At 48.7% G+C, this 19,191-nt stretch overlaps 1 protein-coding gene, 1 long non-coding RNA gene and 1 pseudogene across 2 annotated transcripts; 2 read left to right on the forward strand and 1 right to left on the reverse strand.

The window, feature by feature from the left end:
* Positions 1–8,089: 8,089 nt before the first annotated feature.
* LOC144180704 (uncharacterized) lies at positions 8,090–13,030 on the reverse strand. The gene is made up of 5 exons (XR_013324518.1): positions 12,378–13,030; positions 10,980–11,039; positions 8,641–8,709; positions 8,540–8,587; positions 8,090–8,457 (listed from the first exon to the last, which is right to left on the reverse strand). It is a non-coding gene; the product is annotated as an uncharacterized LOC144180704 (long non-coding RNA).
* On the forward strand, positions 12,639–16,540 carry LOC144180144 (uncharacterized). The gene is made up of 5 exons (XM_077708535.1): positions 12,639–12,690; positions 14,303–14,456; positions 15,249–15,453; positions 15,571–16,392; positions 16,502–16,540. The coding sequence occupies exons 1-5, from the start codon at positions 12,639–12,641 to the stop codon at positions 16,538–16,540; spliced, it is 1,272 nt and encodes a 423-aa protein (XP_077564661.1).
* Positions 16,541–16,634: 94 nt separating this feature from the next.
* LOC144180145 (uncharacterized) lies at positions 16,635–18,836 on the forward strand (annotated as a pseudogene).
* Positions 18,837–19,191: the final 355 nt, after the last annotated feature.

Consider the following 19,191-nt stretch of genomic DNA (forward strand, 5'->3'; position numbering starts at 1 on the left):
TCTCGTACACACGGGCGTTTTTGCTTTTCGCCTTCATCAGAAAAGCGGCCGCCGCAGCCGGGAATCGAACCCGCGACCTCGTGCTCAGCAGCACACATGCTGCCATGTGGATTGGTGTGGCCTGCCTTGTAGGGCATGGCATCTTGGTGCTTGGTTTGGCTACATAGTCTCATCCATTACCTTCTCTTGGAACAGTAACACAATTTGACTGTAGAGCATCTGATGTGTGCAAATCAAGGCTTGCTTGTTTTGTGTCGTATTCTGGTACAGTCAAACGCCGCTACAACGAACGCTTCTACTACGAAATGGCCTGTACAACGAAGCATGCCATATGGTCTGGCCAGATTCCGGTGTTTCCTATGTATTGTGAACGCCACTACAGCGAATACCACTACAACGAATTTGCCTGTTTAACGAAGAAAACCATGCGCTCCCAATCGCTGAATTGTTGTTTGATAACGAATACGGCTAGCCTCACACGTGGTAACGCGCAGCAGCGAACCGAAGGGTATAGTGTACTAGTACACTATACGAAGGGGCTGCGTCGCCGCGGCCCGCTGCTGCCGCCGATGGCACTCGCTAATGCAAACGGCCGGACCAAGGTCACCCCGGGCCATCTTTTAAAGAGCTACAAAAATAAAAAGGGCGATAATGCCGCTGCACTGATGCTCAGGGATGTAGCCAGCGGGAGGAGGGATTACGACCCCCCCCCCTTTCCCCTCTTTCCGAAATATTTTCCAGGCAGCGCGCGTAAGCGAGGGCTAGTGTTTCCTCCCACAAAACTCCTCCCCGGGAAGCCCACGTTTCCTTTTACGCAGCCAGAGAGGGGACGGTTCGCCTAATTGCGCCTTTGGCCCTCGGGGCGAAGAACACAATCACTGCGGGAGTGGCCCGACTGCGGTTACTCGCACTTTTTAAGGCGTTGGCCTGGAGTTGAACCAGCTGTACCTTCGGCCTTTCTTGTGTCGACAGACGCCGAATAGACAAAATAGGAGCGCGGAAGACAGCGACAAACAATTTCCATGTTGCCTCTTAACTTCTTCGTTGGGTGGCCTTCCTTTTCTTCCGCTCCCTTCACTGTTTTCCTGCCGGCGGAAAAGCAGTCTGGACCGAATTTCGTCGTCGCAGCAGGGTCTACAGTGTAAGAAATAAAATGGGAAATGGCACAAAACAGGCACGGTACGTCGGCGTGGTCCCAAGTCCTGACGGGCTGTTCTGCTGTTCCGGAGCACTTGCACTTTTTAGCGAGAAGAAAGAAGGAAAAGGGCAATTGGTGCGCAAATTTGGGATGAAACGTGTATTTGAGATTTTTTTTTTAGAATGACAGGGCGGCTGCGAGAAGGAAGGGACAAAGGGCAATAACAATTTGGAGGAGAGTTTTCGGAGGCGGCAGCAGAAAAACGAGTCAGCTAAGTGTGCGCACGTGCGAACTGCCTGACTGCGGAGAGAAGCGAGTCTGTTCCTGATCTGGTCGGTAGCGTGGTTGTTCGATTGCGCCGTGTTCATGTTGCAACGTCTTGGAATCGCAATGAGTGCAGGTAAAGGTGCAGGGACTAAAAAGCGACGACACTTCAGCCTCGATGAGAAGGTGAACATCATCAGGGACGTGCAGAGCGGCCGGAAAAAAAAGGACGTAGCCGAGGAGTACGGTATCAGCGCATCGACCTTGTCGACGTTCCTTAAGGACAAAGAAAAGATACAGGAGCAAGTGGCACAACATAAAACTGACCCGTCAAGGAAGAGGATCCGTGCAGCCACATTTCAGGATGATGACGCCGCCGTCTACAGGTGGTTTGCCGACGTGCAAGGAAGATTCCTGTCACCGGGGCCGTTGCTGTGTCAGAAGGCCAAACAATTTGCCTTCGCCCTCGGCGTGGATGAAGCGCACGTCAAAGCGACGAGCGGTTGGCCGAGAAGCTTTAAACAACGACATGGCATTATTTTCAAGACTGTGGCTGGCGAAGAGGCCGACGCACCGCACGATATCGCCGACAATTGGCGTGAGTCCGAACTGCTGAGAGTGCTGCACGAGTACAAGCCTGAAGACACATTTAATGCCGACGAAACTGCTCTTTTTTATGAGTTGCAACCTCAGAAGACCCTGTGCGAGAAAACAGATCGCTGCAAAGGGGGAAAAAAGCCCAAGCAACGTCTGACTGTGCTGCTCTGCTGCAATGCAGCAGGGACTGAAAAGCTGAGGTCGGCAAAGCCACGATGCTTTAAGGGCGTGCGTAGCCTTCCTGCAGATTATGTTGCGAAAAAAAAGGCCTGGATGACGGCGGACATTTTCCAAACCTGGCTTTTGCAACTGGAGAAAACAATGCGCCTTCAGAATCGCAAGATTGCTCTTCTCATCAACAACTGCGCCGCACACAACAAGATCCCGGTGCTAAATCACGTGGAAGTGATTTTTCTGCCGCCGAATTGCACGTCGGTGCTGCAGACATTGGACCAAGGGATCATACGGTCCGTTAAAGCCCGCTACCGCTCGATGATGCTGCAGCGAATTCTGCTCAACCTCGAACACAACATTGAAGGGCGAACTAGGATCAATGTCCGCCAGGCCATTGAAATGGTTACCGGCGCATGGTGGAAGGTGCCCGCCAGCTGGCGCAGTGCTGGCTCCACTGAAGCTGACGACACAGCCGATAGATGTGCCGACGATCGTGAGTCACCCATTTTGGCCACGGAGCTGCAGGAGTCCATAAACACGTACAGTGCGTGTTGGGACGCCGCATTGGTTGTGACGGCCGGCGATTACGTCTCGGTGGACGACCAGGTCCTAATTTGCTCTGACCTTACAACTGACGACATCGTGGAGGCCATCATAGAGAAAAGGGATGCCACAAATGACCAGGCGAGTAGCGATGAAGAGCTTGCAGAGGAGCCAAGCGTTCTGACCACCCGCGAAGCGATAGCGGCATTTGAAGCGCTACAGATACATATCTGGTCACTCCATATATATCTCGTCACTCCATGATCTCGCGCTGCAGCATGCCGTGAACCTCGATAGCATCAGGTCGGTGGTGGTTGCGCATTCAGTACGTCATACTACTGTGCAGAAGAAAATTGTTGTCTTTTTTTCGCCTATTGGAGTTTCAGTCTGATGTAAATATAAACATATAGGTTCGCTGCTAATTCTAATGATTTGCTTACTTTATTCCACTAACTACGGTAAAATGCATTCGCATTTTTCAGTTATTGCAAACTACAACAGCCTGCCCGATGAAATTGAAGCGCTATCATCTTTATCATCATTTAAAAGGCTTCTTAAAAAGTTTCTTCTAGAGTGCTGAATGGTACATAGCAGTCATAGCGAAATTTTTTGTGTATTTTTGAGTATTATTTGTTGCACTTTTGCGTATTGTTTTTTCTCGCTGAATGTATGTTTGTAGTGCTGCAGTGGGTTTTTATCAATTTATGTTACATTTCACTTTATTTCCTTCTTTTCCTTTTTGCTTCATCGTGTTTTCTCATACTGAGTGAATGTAATTATGCCTGCTTTTGTTTCTTGCGGCATAGGGTGTTTAGAAATTTCACCTAGATTTGCGGTTTAATGTTTTCTATCTCATAAAAATTCCTTAGTGTTCTTTTGAATACTACTATAGTTTTACATGTATAATATTGCGGTTCCTGTTATTCTATTTGTCCTTTTTTTTCTCCCCCTTCGAGTCCGCCCTTATTTTGTATTGCTATATTGTCAATATTTTTTATAATTTACATTACTACTCTGCAATGCATATACCTCAATAATATGTTAGTGTTTAATATCATTCTAGCAGCTTTCACTGTGTTTTATTCTTCTATGTAATATTTACCCGAGGGTCCTGGTGCAGTCTCGACTATGGGACCCTTGTCTGTATAAGTTTGCTTTGTAACCTTCATCTTCTTGTAAGATTGAATAAACTTCTGCTTCTTATATAGGCTTATCTGCTTTATAGGGTGTCAATTTAGTGCGCGACGCATATTGCGAAGTGACGTGTATAACGAACAATTACGACGGTCCCGCACGCTTCGTTATACAAGCGTTTGACTGTAATTCCAATCAGTGTTGCGTCACGGTGGACGTTTTGAAATGAACAAACCTCGCAAATCCACCCCCCGCTGTCAGGTGCGTTGAGCAGGAGGGTAATGGGTTGTTATGTGATACTTTTGACTTCTGCATGCACGCGGAAATAATGCATACACACTGCCTCGTACCAATGTGAATAGGGAAATGCTGATAACTGTACATGCCTTGCCGCTGTTAAACTTTTTCTCACACTTTAACTCGGGCTTTGAAAATGATCATACTGATCGGCAGGGGTTTGTACGCTCCCTCCCCATCAGAAGGTTTTGGACACCACAAAAAAAAAAAAAAAGATTTCACATCCACGGACGCCAGGGATTTATACCCCCCCCCCCCCCCAACAAACAGGCCCACAACACCCCCGTGAAGATTTCGAGACTGCCCCAAAGTAAAAAATTCTGTATAAACCCCTGGGGACTGGCCTGTGATTTCTACTTGCTTTTCAGGCGTTTCTATGCTTCGCTTGAATGTAAGTTTACCATGCATCGGGCAAGATGTTAAAATACTATGCATACTCCAAAAATAAAATCTGCAAGCCAATTTAACAGCGCCATTGTTCCTTTGCCCAGTTATGCCATATAATTACCTACCTTAATGTGTACACTTCTATAGAACTATGGACCACTACGGTCAGCTGTTCTTTCATACAGCATTACGAAGGCCTCAAGCAGTAACATTTTTTAACCTGGAAACAATAAACAAAACCAGTGGGGGAGGGCTACCAAAGGTGCTTTAAGTTTCTCTAGTCCTGTTTCACTGCCACTAAATCTCCAAGGAAACAACCATGTTCCATTACACTTTCACGAGAACACACCCCACAGTATTACACAAGCCAAGAAGCATACATACTTCTGTTTATATTTGGCGTATGCCTAACTGCCACACAATAGGACGCGTGGCAACTTTGTTATTAGCTAACAATGAAACTTAAAATGCCAGCACTGTGCTTAACCATTACAGATAAGAGGGAAAAGGTGCTATTAAACCAAACTTAAGGGGGAACACTGCTCTTAAAGCAGCTTTCTATGCTTGTTAAGTGAACTCTGTGAAACTTGTCTGTCTTGCTGCTTCTTCCTCACTGATTTCAAATATACCATTACCTTTTCAGATGGTCAATTAGTTCCCGCGATAATTAGAGATAATTAGTCATTCTTGGACGAATACTACACTGAAAAGTGTTAGTCATAAAACTGTAATCTTTATGTTTCCCAATACTATGAACCCTGGTGAGTGGAATGAGCGAATCAGTTTTTTGATGCACCACTTTGAGCTAATTTTACAGCTCATTAAACCTTGGGTGCACCAGTGCAAAGGAAACATTTCAAATGCCCATTTCAAATACCAAAGGTCAGTGGTCCTGTTAAATTGGTTCTACCTCGTGCATCAAAAATACTGATACGCTTATTGCTACTCACCAGGGTCATAGTATTGGAAAATATGAAGCTTATTGTTATGGCTGACACTGCTTCGCCTATTGCTCCTCCAGAAATGACCAATTATCTCTAATTATCTTGGTAAATAAATTGGATGAATAAAAAAATAATGCCATATTTAAAATCAGCGAAAAAAAAACAGCAACACTCACAAGTTTCCCATAGTGTACTTAAACATTTAAAGAAATTGTTTTAATTTAAGCGCCATGTCCCCCCTGAAAACCTCCGTGACATTCCAGGCAATTTTCTGGAAATCGGCTGTGAAGGGCTCCTGTGCTTTTTTGTTTCATTCCTAGTGTTGGCACACTAAGGCTGCCCGCATATAATATAAACCTATTCCACAAGAGCTACAACATTCCAGTTGCTTTGTGTGCCGGTCTGCATTGCACATACAATTTCCGAAGTTCCAATGCCCAAGAGGTGGACACAAAGGAGATACACTAAAAAAAGTCTGCATAGGAGATACACGCACAAAATCTGCATACAAATTGTTTTGGCAAGAAGCTACCTGCTGACATGTAATAGTGACAGTAAGCAATAATGACAAGAACCCTGGCTTTAACATGCAACAACAGCAGCACAACAGGAAGCAACAAGGAACTGCATTAAGCGACACTTCAAATTCACCGTTAAAAAAAAAGGCAATCTAACGAGTATGGTTAGGCTGAATCAATAAGTATTTCAAACTGCTTAGTAATTCCCGTGCTGCACGAGTGTCAGACCTTTGAGCCAAAAGTCATTTCACTCAAATGACCCCTGCAAGCTGCACATGACATTTTCCAAAGGCCTTTGGTTGAAGTGCCGTTTCAGTCAAAGGAACAGCACCAATGACCATTAACGTTCTCACATATTCTTGAAACGCAAACGCTCGTACTTGTGGGTGTAGTTTACTGCATCCTGCAATTACGAACATTTATCAACGAGCAAACCGTGGTATTTAAACCGCGCGATTTTCATAGCTTTTTATTTCTTTTCGCTCTCGAGCACTTTCTCTATGGCACCAAAGTAACTTGGTACTCTCAACCCCCGTAGTGCGAAAAAAGAAAAACGAATGCCTCTTCACGAAAGTTTTGTGCACACTTGTACATTGTCGTTGGTTTGATCACTAATAATTCTTTTTCCAGCCATATGAACTCTAAAATTTTATTTTAGTCAAGAATTAGGCGTGGCACCAGTGGCAGCACCCAAAAACGGCTGTCGAATACGGATACTTTCAACTGCCTTAAAGAATTGTCGTGTAGATAGGCAGAACACCAGTTCAAATAGCATTCGAGGTTCCGAAGGCCATGCAGTTGAGATTTTCATTGAAACGCTTATGTAGCTTAAGCATAAGGCACCATACAAGAACACATCATTCCTGCGCTTGCACAGATGGTCGTGGGCTGTGGACCTGGCAAAGCAGCACTTGCACTTTGCATCACAGTACCATCATTTATGTACATGTGGAAAGTACGATGTAATAGCATAACATAATATAATGAAAAGTACCTAAGCACTATAGCATGTACCGCGCACCTGCACTTTCGGTCCATGAATAAAACAAATCCCCACACATTGGCCGCACATTTTTTTTTTTTTTCAGAAAGGTCTGACCCAAGGTAATAACGTAACATGGCGCTATTGTAGACACCAAAAAAAAGTTCATATATTTGTCACATTTAATACTTTCCCTTTGCTGAAAACTCTAGCTGAGCTGCCCAAATTTTTTTCTCAGGCTGTTACTGTTGTTGAGCTGTGTGAAATGCAGCATGTGAAAATGCTGAAATGTGAAATTTTGTGAAAATGCAGCATGTGTGGATACATCTGGTGTCATTGCTTTTTTGGAGAAGTAAACACCTCTACACAACTAAAAAATGAACGGCCGCATTGCACATGTTCATTAGTATTGTTATCGACAAGTTTCAAATAAAGCCTGTGGGCTTTCCAAGCATTAGCCTCCTCATACAGTGCACACCTCACTTGTCTATAACAACGAGTTCAACTTAAACTAGTTACTAACTTCTCACAAAAAATGTCGGTCGAATTATTAGGTTACGGCTTCGGAATGAAACACATTTTCGTCAAATTCTTTTCAACCGAGTTGAAATACGGCTCTAAATATGAAACCTGTGCTATAGACAAGTGTGTTGCCCTCTGTATACCTGCAGGGTCCTTAAACTGACACTAAGGGTTCATGAACTTGCCGCTTTAACTTAAACATCAGACGTTCCACAATAGTATTGCCCTTTCTTTGGCAACCAATGATGGTGTTTGGCAAGGAATAAATAATTTAAGCAGCCCTTTCTCTGTCACTCCCCTTCCTCTTTTTGCGACACTCAGGAGCACATCATAAAGTGCTCACAGAAAGCTGAGGCCCTGGTTTCATTTTTACGCACTTCTATCCTTAATCCTGAGAGCCTGTTTTCTTTACATTTTTGCCGCAAATACTGCATGTCAACCAGACACGGGGCATTTTTTGGCTGCCTTTTTCCTATGAAGGAGGCAAAGCAAGTTGGGCATCAAGCCCTGTGTTTATAGCGACTTTCCAAGGATGCACTGGGAGTAGGTGGGGAAATTTGTGCACCATTGGTAAAATCAAAATGCAACCATGCACTTTCTCGCTTCAAGCAGACTGCACTAACAATCATTGTTTTTGCAAGTCGCCATGCTTTTTGCGCTTACTCTCCCACTGTTCAGGAGCACAGGATATTTACTGTACCAAAGGCTGTGCAATGCTTTTACTTCTCTGTAACCACACTGAGCAGCAGGATGGAAGAACCGAACATTTGTTCACGTTAAAGCAAGTGCCCCACCTTGGCAAGTATTTATTGTGCAGTAAATGTACGTGGCTACGCGGCACCTGGCGCTATGTTAAGTGCGGCTCAATATAAGCAGTGTACATACCAAATCTGTCTCGGAGGGAGAGGTGTCCATGGTTTCCGGCTCGCCCACACTCCAGGTTCCATGTGTGTCAGGCTGCAGTGCAGTAATATAATGGCTCAGAGGCTCTGCAGTAAACAAGCAAACTAAGAACCTTTCAAGCACTGTGAGAACCCACCTCCAACAAGGTGGACGTGGACAGCTGCGGATCCTCGCCCGCTTCACACTGCAAACAAATCCTGCTTAGAAGAGTACAACAGACAAGTGCCTTCTATGTACCATGGCAGAGCCCATGTCTGTGCGCACAGGTAGCGAGGTGGTCACGGGTGTTTCAGCATGCCTTGAAGCCTGCAAAGAGTGTTTCCTTGGAGGCTGCGCAATTACGAAGCAGACTGGTATCCTCTTCATCACTGCCTTGCTCTAGCAGTCCAGCTGTCATGACCTCCTCTGCACTCAATGATGCATCTGACTGCAGATCAACAGTGCTAAACAATGCTGCAAAACAATGTTACAAACTCATTTCGCTAAAAATAGCACCAACTGATCCACATATCCACTGACCTGCATAACTACAGCCGCGGCTGAAGATTCTCTGAACTAAAGATGACTGCACACCACACAAACGACAGTCCCAACCATTTTGAGAGACTTAGAGCTCTATTGGCACTCAAGTAGCACTTCAGCAGTATATTGGTCATAGGATCCACTAGATGACCACTAGAAATGCTTCTGCACAAGATCCGGGAGTGCAGCTTTGTCATTACCACACCTTTTCGTACTCCTCTCCCTTGTGCACAGTGATTTGTGCCTGTGCAACTCCCTATGTGCCTCAGCTGCCTTTTATGCCACAGCGATTCTCAATTTCACGAAGCTACCAGCTCACCTACTACCATAGCACAGGGACTCAATAAAAACAGATGCAGGCCCAATCTCATGAACTGTGCTAACCACAGCATTCCACTCTACGATATGCAACGAAACCAGCACGCATATCATGCCAGGGCTGGTGGAGACATCTATGGCTTGTGAACTGGCCATCAAGTGCACAGACAGGCCCTGGAGCCTCTGCAAAAAGGAAGTTGCAGCTAATGAAGCACGCCAATAACCTTGAGGTCACAGCTAACCCTCAAGGCACAGCTCACACACACCTCATTTTGTGAAGTCGCAAAAAGCAAACATGCGTTACCAATAGGGGTAGCTGCTTCATCGATTACTCTTCTTGTTAATTGATTATAGCTTTAGTCACAATAACATATTTTAACCCGTTAACCAGCTCACCTAATGTAAGCTAGTAAACCAGATATCTAGCCAGCCAAACTTGATTGTTTTATTGTGGGGTTTAACGCGCTGACGCAACGCAGGTGATGAGGTGTGCCATAGTGGAGGGCTCCGGATTAATTTTGACCACCTGGGGGGCTTCAACGTGCGTCGAAATCTCGTACACACGGGCGATTTCGCTTGCCGCCTCCATCAGAAAAGCGGCTGCCGCGGCCGGGAATCGAACCCGCGACATCGTGCTCAGCAGCGCAACGCCTTAACCACTGAGCCACCACGGCGGGTAAGCCAGCCAAACTCTGTGTACACAGAGGGCATTGCCTCAGGCCATTGGCTTATACAGCAACAACCCACTCTTATAAAACCACGGAAAGGACAATGAAGAGAGGTGCCAGGCCAACGTCTACAAGGATTAGTTCCAGCTAAAAAAAATTTGGATCCAATCCACACTCTGAAGGTGGTTGGACTGCGAAGCTGTAAACAATACCCACAATGGTCACTCATGCGACGTCACTTGAACTCTCACAATTGGCTCTACAAAGGGTGAAACCAGAGACAAGTGACACGCACTACTAACGAGACTTTCTATTACTGCACAACGTCCATGACTGCTCTAGGTTGTTGTTCTTTTGGCTTCACCTTCCTGTGCTCTGCCCAAGGTAGCCTGGAAGGCACTGGAGGGGGTGCTACACCGGTCTCCCCTTTTAGCTTTCAAAGCGTGGGGACGTCACTGCATGATTTCTGTGCTGTTGCGTAATTATGCACTCGGGGTAGCTTACACATCCGCAATCTTTACTGTTACTGCCAGTCCCCGTGGGTAGGTATGTGCCTGCTGTCAGTGAGTATGTGGCCACCTTCGTACAGATGATAGTTTTCTGCTGGCATCGCCACGGAAATGTGCTTGACAGGTGGAGGTATACTGTTTCGCATCAATGTGTTTTTTTGCCACATCTGTACCATGCTGGGGTCTTATTAGCTCGCCTGCACAGATATGATTACCACATGCATGCATAAAAATATATTACACCTCCGACCTCAATGCTCCGTGCCTGCTGGTGTTAAGGGCTGTTGAGGTGGGGAAAGCTGAAGGGACTCCTTCACATTGCTTTTTGCAATAAATACGTTTACTCTCTCTCTCTCTCTCCCTCCAACTTTCATCAAAAACAATAAAGCGGCTTTGTACTTGACATCTCGAGGTATCCTTTTCAATAGTTCAAAAAACACCATCATCGGATTACCTGATCAATTATTGAAGTAATTCTTGCCGGTTAATTTGATTAAAAATTTATATATTTAATGCCACGCCCTCGTTAGCAATGATAAAGTGATACATTTGTACTTACTCCATCAGTGTCGAAACAAGCCTCCATCAATGGTGGTGTGGGCAGTGTGACACCGGTACGCTGCGCCACACACAGAAAAAGTACATCTTTACAGGTCATGCGCATACACAAAAAAAGACAGGAAACATCACGAAAAACCGAGCAGAACACTATGATGAAAACCACTTGGCTGCTGCCACAGAACAGTTGACAATATATCACAGGTGCTGGTGCCTTGTGCAGCTCTGAAAAGAAGTCTTAAAAGCACACAATAAAATCAGTGAACATATACCACGTTTGGTCTGTTGTGTATTCCCTGCTGTGTGCTCAGCGCAGCTGCTCTTGCCTGCAAAGGATCATTTAAAAGCAAAATAATGCTTACTTTGCAGATAAATTCTAGCAGCAAACTTCATCTCACACTACACATTTTTCTCAGAGTACTTATGTGATAACGTCACACTCATACGCACACTCAAACACGTAAGTGCACGTGGAAGCACTCTGCAGACGGGCTGTCTAGAGAGCTGAATGTGAGAGGGAGGACTAATGGACAACCAGGGCTTAAAAACACGAGAACATCACAGCAGAAAGGCGGACAACCTGTGGAGCCAGAAGGGCTGATCTCACCAAAACAACTTCGAATTCACTTTGCCCACAACCAGGGCTCACGTCCCTTTGGTGCTAAACCGTAACCAAAAATAAACTGCAAACCAAGACTTAGCCAGCAATTTTGAAGGAAGTGAAAAAAATGAACCCGGGCTATTTTTTCTCGAGTATGCTAAAGCCAAACTAAAAATATATATACATTTATAACAGCTACTGATTTATGAAGATTCACTTTGAACATGTGTTACTTTAAGAGGATGGGCATGGTACTCTCCTTATGTCACTTCCTTCCATAATCCCTTAGGCATATGTCCCCTGCTTGACCGCAACCTTTAACATTCTAGTTTCGGTAGAGACATGCACATAGGTTGCCGCTTGTCATATGCTTGAAGAAATACGCAAGAGCAGTATCGCTCGTACAGCCCGCATACAATATTAAGCAGTGGCTTTGCTCTTCCCAGGCACAGCAATCGCTCCAGCCAGTTTAGGCAAACACAGGACACAAGCTTGCTCCACTGTGCATCAAGGAGAACATATGTACACCGTACAGCAGCAAACTTGTTGTGTCTCAAAGAAAGTGCACACTCATAGACAGCATAAACAAAAAAAAGTGCTTTTCTGTGGGAAACAAAAAGAAAAAGTGGGAGACAACTACAAACAAAGACCAGAAGACTCAAATGTTGCACAGTTTTACGAAACATGCCCTTTTACCAATTCGTACTAATCCGGGCACCGTGACAGCCTTGGCATACAATGCTGCAGTTTTTACTTGCACAGATGCTTCAAAAAGCGACAAGAAAACTTTGGGCTCACCATCACAGGGCTGGCGGACGGGTCAACCAGGTGTTCAGGTTGAGGTGCCCCTTGTGTGCTGCTACTCGGGGCCAAGTCAGGCGATTCGGGCCACAGCAGTGCACCCCGCAGTGGAGCACGGATTTGTTCACCAAGCTGCGGGCAAAAAGTGCATTAACGGCTTACAAATGCGACAAACTTCAAGGGTCCACTTGCAGCAGGCCTTCACTGCGACCCTGAAATAAAGCAGAAGGAGGAAAACGAAATGGGACTGGGCATACCATGCCACCACTGGCAAAGCTGTTTGAGGATTCGGCCACCGCATCTCCATCAGGTGGTTTGAACCAGGGCCTTTCAGTCTGTGAACAAGTCTTACTGATTAGATACATATATATGTGACAGCAAAGGCCTCCCACCTCACGAGTGCTTTTTTGCAAGCTAAGACTGACCTGAGGACCTGGTTGTTCAAATTGATGTACATGTAGTGCTGCAAGAATGGTACACTGTCTGAAATACGTTTTCGGCTAGAAATGCACATTTCCGCTGTGTATCGCACTGCATACCTGTGGCATGTGCTTCCGAAGGTGATGTACGCGTACCCACAGCCTGCGTTATTCTCGTGTGCTTGCGCTTCCATCGGAACACTGTTGGCACAGATGTGCTCTTCAGTTTCCTCCAGCCGTCCGCCCTGTGCAGCTCGAAGTCGGACTCAAGGAAGTGTTCCTGCGCATAAATCAGCCAGAAGGTTTTGCATTGACAAGCTCGCAAAAAATGGTTTGTCACGGGCTTATATCACACTTTTTAAAAGGTACTGACTACAGTGGCGGGGCCCCGTCCAGATGAAACAACTCGCGTTGAGAGCAGTCTCTCTTGATTTTTACCCAACCGGCCAAACCGCTACCGCTCACTGACTAGCCAGAATCAGCCATAATTACTAATCATTATTAACAATTACAGATGGTCGGACTAACTCGAGCTCCATCCGAACGGATCTCCAATCCGCCACCTGACGCCCGCTTCACAATATTTCAGCGAGAGCAGTCAGTCTTGATTTTTACCTAACCGGCCAAACCGTTTCCACTCACTGACTAGTCAGAGTCACTGTTAATTATTAATCACGGGTAATAATTACAGGAGATCGGGCGTAACTGGCGATGGCTACGTCGGCCTTGGCTCCAGTGAGCGTGAGCGAGAGCGGAATTCGGCCGCTTGAGTAAAAACCAAGACCGACTGCTCTCACCGCGTGAATTCTTTTGCTGTTACAAAACGCTAACCACACGGCCACACACGGCCACACACACACACACACACACACACACACACAAACACACACACACACAAAACGGTACGAATCGAACCACGCATTACAACGTCCGTAGTAAGCGGCAGAACCAATACAATACACCAAATCCGAGAACGAATAACGGCGGCTAATCGGCTGGTTTTGCTTTTGTTATATTGAGGGGGCCCCGTCACTGTAGCGATTCTTTTAAAGTGACGGGTCCCCCTCACTGTAGTGCAGATTTTAAAGCGACGGGCCCCGTCACTGTAGTCAGCACCTTTTAAAAAGTAAAACTCCTGCCATTCAGAGATGGTCAGCCATGCATGCAAAATAACAAAAAAAAACGCGCTGACAGTGTCGACACATCGTTCCAGAACAGGAAGCGTGCAGCGAATTCCCTTTTTTTGTCGATTTTGGGAAGCGTGTGTACGTGGGGTAGTTCATACACGCGGGGTCTTGCTTCAAGCGCACGCACATGCTCGATTTTACTCAGTAACTTTTGCGCAACACATCGCTTCCCAGCTACGCACTCACATCGCACAGCTCCGCACGATTTCCGGGTGTCCAGTCCTTACGGCTGATGTTTTGAAGCCATAGCCGTCGTCTCACGGGGTCTTTCGGTAGCTTAAACAGTCGGTAACCACTGCGGCTGCTATTACTGCAGCCTTCCACGCAGCAGCCACCCATTTCAAGCGCACTGTAGCAACGCGGCAATCGCTCAGCGGAGTGTCAAAACAACGCGCCACTCGGCTTGCTTTCCGCACGCAAGTCAAAGCACTGATAAGACGCGCGCTGCGACGTAGAGCCTCAGGTGATACGCGTGCGGTTTGTTTGGGCTATTTTTAGACATGGCCGTCGCTGCACCGTTGCTGGGGCCCGTTGCTATGAAAGACGTCTCGCTTCACGAGCGTGACGTCACCGCTATTCGTGTTGCGTGCGTGCTCGCAGAAATACATTGATGGCCGAACTCTTAGTAGTATAGAAGGCTCTGCTTTAAGGGCTCCTGAAGCGACAGTGTTGCCGGTGTCTTCCTGGGCCGGCACGAGACGAGCACGCTTCACGCGCCTTCGACGTTTCATGGTCGTCGCGAGCGGCGTGCGGAGGTGGTGGTGGTGGTAAACTTTATTCACAACAAAGGTAGAAGGGGGGAGGTGGAGTTGAGGGTAGAATCCTAACAAAGGAAGAAAAATAGCAAGAACAAGATACATTAGGAAGACGTACGGCAAAGACCCCGACGCAGCGGCGTGCGTCCGCGAGTCTCGGCGGGCCGTGATTACTGCGCGCTACTCTACTGCGCATGCGCATCTCTCCTCCATTCTCCTGGTGTGCACATGCGCTGCACGCTACTCCACTGCGCATGCGCGTCTCTCCTCCAATCTCCTCCTGCCAGCCGTATAAACCAGGTGTGCACACGCGCTGCGCGCCTTTCAGTCTGCTTCCAACCCCCGTCTTCGCCGGTTCTGCTACGCTGCTGCTAGGATGAGTGCCCATGTCAACGCCAGTGCCAACATCCCCGTCGACGTGAGTGCTGACACAAGTACAACCAACAGCATCAGCCCCAACGTTGACGTCAACGTTAGCACCACTGAAGAAAACAAGGCTGCGCAGAGGAGGGCCCGAGCCGCTGTCGCGAAACGGCAGCGGCGAGAAGCGGATCCCCAACTCCGAGCACGTGAACCCGAGATGCGCCGCAAACTCCGTCAGGAGGCTACTGATACAACGAAGGCACGCGAGGTTGAACGACAACGTAAACGCCGAGCTGCCGATCCCGAACTTCGAGATCGTGAGGCCGAAGCACAACGTACACGCCGAGCTGCGGATCCAGATGCTTCACGTCAACGTGAAGCGGCCTGTAATCGTCAGCTCCGAGCCTTTGATCCCGATGCTGCACGCGGGTGCGAGTGTGCTGCGAAGGCTGCCGCGCGCATGCAGCTGCTGCTGCGGCCGGGCACGGATGGCGCCGACGGTCGCTTCAAACGCGACTTTCTCGATCGTAGCTTCGGCCACAGTTGCAAGGTGTGCAACAGACTTTGGTTCAATAACAACCTCACTCGCATCGGCAGCATCGACAACGAACGCTACCAAACCAATTCCATCACCGTTCTCCGCCAATATTTTGGCAGCGGTGCTGCCAACGTCAACATCGACACATTGAGTGAGTACAAGGTGTGTGCAACGTGCAAGGACGCGTTAGCGTCCGGCAAGGTACCCGTAATGAGCGTTACCTACGGCTACCGGTGCCCTCGTCGGACTGCGCACCTACCCAAGTTAAATCCTGTGGAGGAACGGCTCATGGCTCCGCGCCTGCCATTCATGAGCATTAAACACCTTCCGCACTGCAGCGAACAGTATGGCATTAAGAGCCAAGTCGTCAACGTCCCGATCGAGGTCCCGACCCTTGTGAAATGCCTCCCCCGGAACGTCCCTGACGATGCAGCCATTGACGTTCACATCAAGAGGAGGCTTGTGAGCAAGGCCTTGTACAAGCGCGGTCTGGCGAAGAAGAGCACCGTTCACGCCTGGTTAAAGGACCTGGAGAAGACTCCTCCGTACAAGCACGTTAACGTCAAGATCGACTGGAGCCGGTTGTCGCAGTTTGACGATGACGACGTTGAATGCGACGACGATGAAATCGAGCCTCTCCCCGAGATCACGGACCTGGAAGACCCAATGCAAGCCATCATTGCGCTGAACGCCATGAGCCACACGATGGTGCACGATGACGTTGGCCTAACATCAACTCCAACTGCCAAGGTAACGGAAGAGGAAGGGAAGGGTCTGGTGGACAACACGAATACCCTGCACGTTACTCCCGGTGAGAACAAGACCCCAATCTCCCTCTTCTTTGACACGTACGCCGAAGAGCTTGCATTCCCGTCAATCTGCCTCGCATTCCTCGTGAGATCAAGGGACCGCGCCCCACACCCTTTACCAAGGCGAGCAGCGAGATCCACCGAACGTACAGGCGCGGCGTCATCCCCGAACACGTGCTGTACATGGCGAGGAAGGTGATGCGGTACACCGTTGCCGAGAAGACAATGACGTTCCGCACGAACGCGACCACCAGCTCGTTCACGCGACAGCAGCTTGAGATCGGCGGGCGCGAGTTTCCTGGACGAGGTGCTGAACCGGGACTTGGCGTTCATGCGAGGCGTTCCCGACACTGTGCAGTACTGGCAGGACCGGCGCAAGGAGCTCTTCGCCATGACCCGGCAGCTGGGCAGGCCTCACGTCTTCCTGACCCTCTCCGCTTCTGAGCTGCACTGGAAGGGGCTGCTGGAGGTGCTTGAACGACTGCGGGTTGGGCCCGAAGCCCGTGCTCGCGTAATCGAGGAGCTGAACGCACCGGAGAAGGTGCAGTTCGTCAACAGCGACCCCATTGCGCGTGCCATGTACGCTCACCAGATCTTCCATTTGATCATGAACATCCTGCGAGACAAACGGTGCTCTCCGTTTAGGCCGTACGTTGCGGTTGACTTCTTCAAGCGAGTGGAGTTTCAGCAACGCGGCAGCGCGCACATCGACAACATCCTGTGGCTGGACAATGGCCAGACGAAGAATGGCCTGACGACCCTGGAGATGGTGCAGTGCCTGCTCAGCCTGTACACGTCCAACCTAAGGCGCAGCCGCACGCAGATGCACGCGCACATGCACACGTGCTACAAGCGCGGGAAGACCAAGGGCCGGTTGGGCGCGCCCTTCGTGCATAGCGACTCCAACAAAATTGTAGTGCCATTCCCCCCGCTGGAAGACGATCCGACCCCGCAGAGAAGGCGAAACGTCAGCGGCTAATGAATACGTTGAGTTGCCCGAGGCGCTGGAGATTGGCGAGTGTGCCTCTCTGGACGAGTTCCTGGCCAAGTTCAACATCACCTCCGAGAACGAGTACGTAGACATCCTTAGAGACGCGGTTCCGCGGTCGTGCGTGCTGCACAAGCGAACGCCCACCGAGAGGTTCGTCAACGCGTTCAATCCCTGGATCGGCAAGGTGCTCGACTCCAACATGAACCTGCAAGTGATACTGGGCCATTACGCCTGTGCAACGTACGTTGTGGACTACGTAAACAAGGCGGACCGAGGCATGTCCAACCTCCACAAGGCAGTCGTGCAGATCCTAGGTGAGAACCCAGACATGGACTACGCCGCCGTTCTCCGCATGCTGGACATCACCATGCTCAAGGGGGTTGAGATGTCTTCGCAAGAGGCGGCCTGGTTCCTCCTGCGGCAGGAAATGTCCCAGAAGAGCCTTTATATGGCGTACATTCCTAGCTGCTTCTCGGTAGAACGCGTGCGGCTGCGCAAGACCAAGGAGGACCTGGCCAAGCTCAGCGCGTCCTCCACTGACGTGCGGAAACTCAACATTGTGCAGAAGTACGAGGGCAGACCGCAGGAAATGAATGACATCTGCCTGGCTGACTTGGCGAGCAAGTACCGGAGAGACGTTCGCACCCCTGGCAGCAATAACTACGTCCTTCGAGAGCGTCCAGTAGTAATCCTCTACCGGCAATACAGCATCAACAACTTCCTGGACGATTACATGCGAGAGCAGGTACTGCTGTACGTGCCGTTCAGAAGCGAGGCTGCAGACGTGCTCGATAACAACCACTACAAGCAGCTGTACGAAGAGAACAAGGAGCTCATCGCCACCAAACGAATGGAGTACAACCCTGCCAACGATGATGACATTGCCGCCGAACTGATTGAACAGCATCTGCGTGACCTTCAGCAAGATGAGGACGATGAAGGAAGCTCATCATGGGCAGTAGCTTCTCTCTTTCTCTTCATGTGTTTCTCTCCATCCGTCTGCGTTGGTCACCCTCGTCGCTTACGCAGTGTGCCGCGCTCGCACCTTCGCATTCTGCATTCGGTCTAAGCAGCTGCCTCCTGATGTAAATCTACTTTTCGGCGGCTTTCAACCCTCTTTCGGCCATGGCATGAGGGTGTGCAAGATACTCAGGGCAGAATGGCAGAGGCAAGCTAGTCTGTTTAGGGAAGCCCTTGACTTTCAACTTCTACAAGAGCTTCGTGTCGCCTCCAGGAAGAAAAGACGGCGAGAATACACCGACCGCATCAACCATTGTGTGAACCAGCTGTGGCTAGGTGAACTGCGGAGGCTCCGTTCCCAGCTTTCAACGACGCAAGGTGCCCGGCAGGTGTGCTTCATGCGTGTGGTGAAATTTCCCTTCCAGAGTTCGTAATGAAAACGTTACGTCTAGGCCCCAAGTTTGCGTTTGAAAAAAGACGCACTCCCACAGAACTGCTGGCAACTGTGAGGCGAGTGGCTGACTGTGCACCGCCGCAAGAGAGTGGCACATGCGTGTCGGAGGGCCTGGACGTTCTTCAGCGTGGTAAGCCCCCTAATAGAGTTGTGCCTGTAGCTAAAGTCGCTGCTTACCTTAGAGACAATGAACTCTGTGTTGGTCCTTCAGACAAGGAAAGTTGTTTCGCGGTGTTTTCGCGGGGTAACTACTGCGAGAAAGCCCTTGGAAGTGTCGCTTTTGTGTTTCGCGCTTGTGAAGGCACTATCTTGGCCAAAGTCAGGTCTAGGGCAAG

The sequence above is a fragment of the Haemaphysalis longicornis genome, unplaced genomic scaffold, assembly GCF_048455015.1.
Source record: "Haemaphysalis longicornis isolate Haplotype H1 unplaced genomic scaffold, Haemaphysalis longicornis Haplotype H1 scaffold_4, whole genome shotgun sequence".
Classification (NCBI taxonomy): Eukaryota; Metazoa; Arthropoda; class Arachnida; order Ixodida; family Ixodidae; genus Haemaphysalis; species Haemaphysalis longicornis.

Bases quoted from the DNA above. Each gene is read 5' to 3' on its own strand.
- LOC144180144 (XM_077708535.1), top strand. From the start codon at position 12,639: ATGCCACCACTGGCAAAGCTGTTTGAGGATTCGGCCACCGCATCTCCA. The intron at 12,691-14,302 runs GTGGTTTGAACC...CTATTACTGCAG, and splicing joins GGCCACCGCATCTCCATCAG to CCTTCCACGCAGCAGCCACC. The intron at 15,454-15,570 runs GCGGATCCAGAT...GCGCGCATGCAG, and splicing joins CACAACGTACACGCCGAGCT to CTGCTGCTGCGGCCGGGCAC.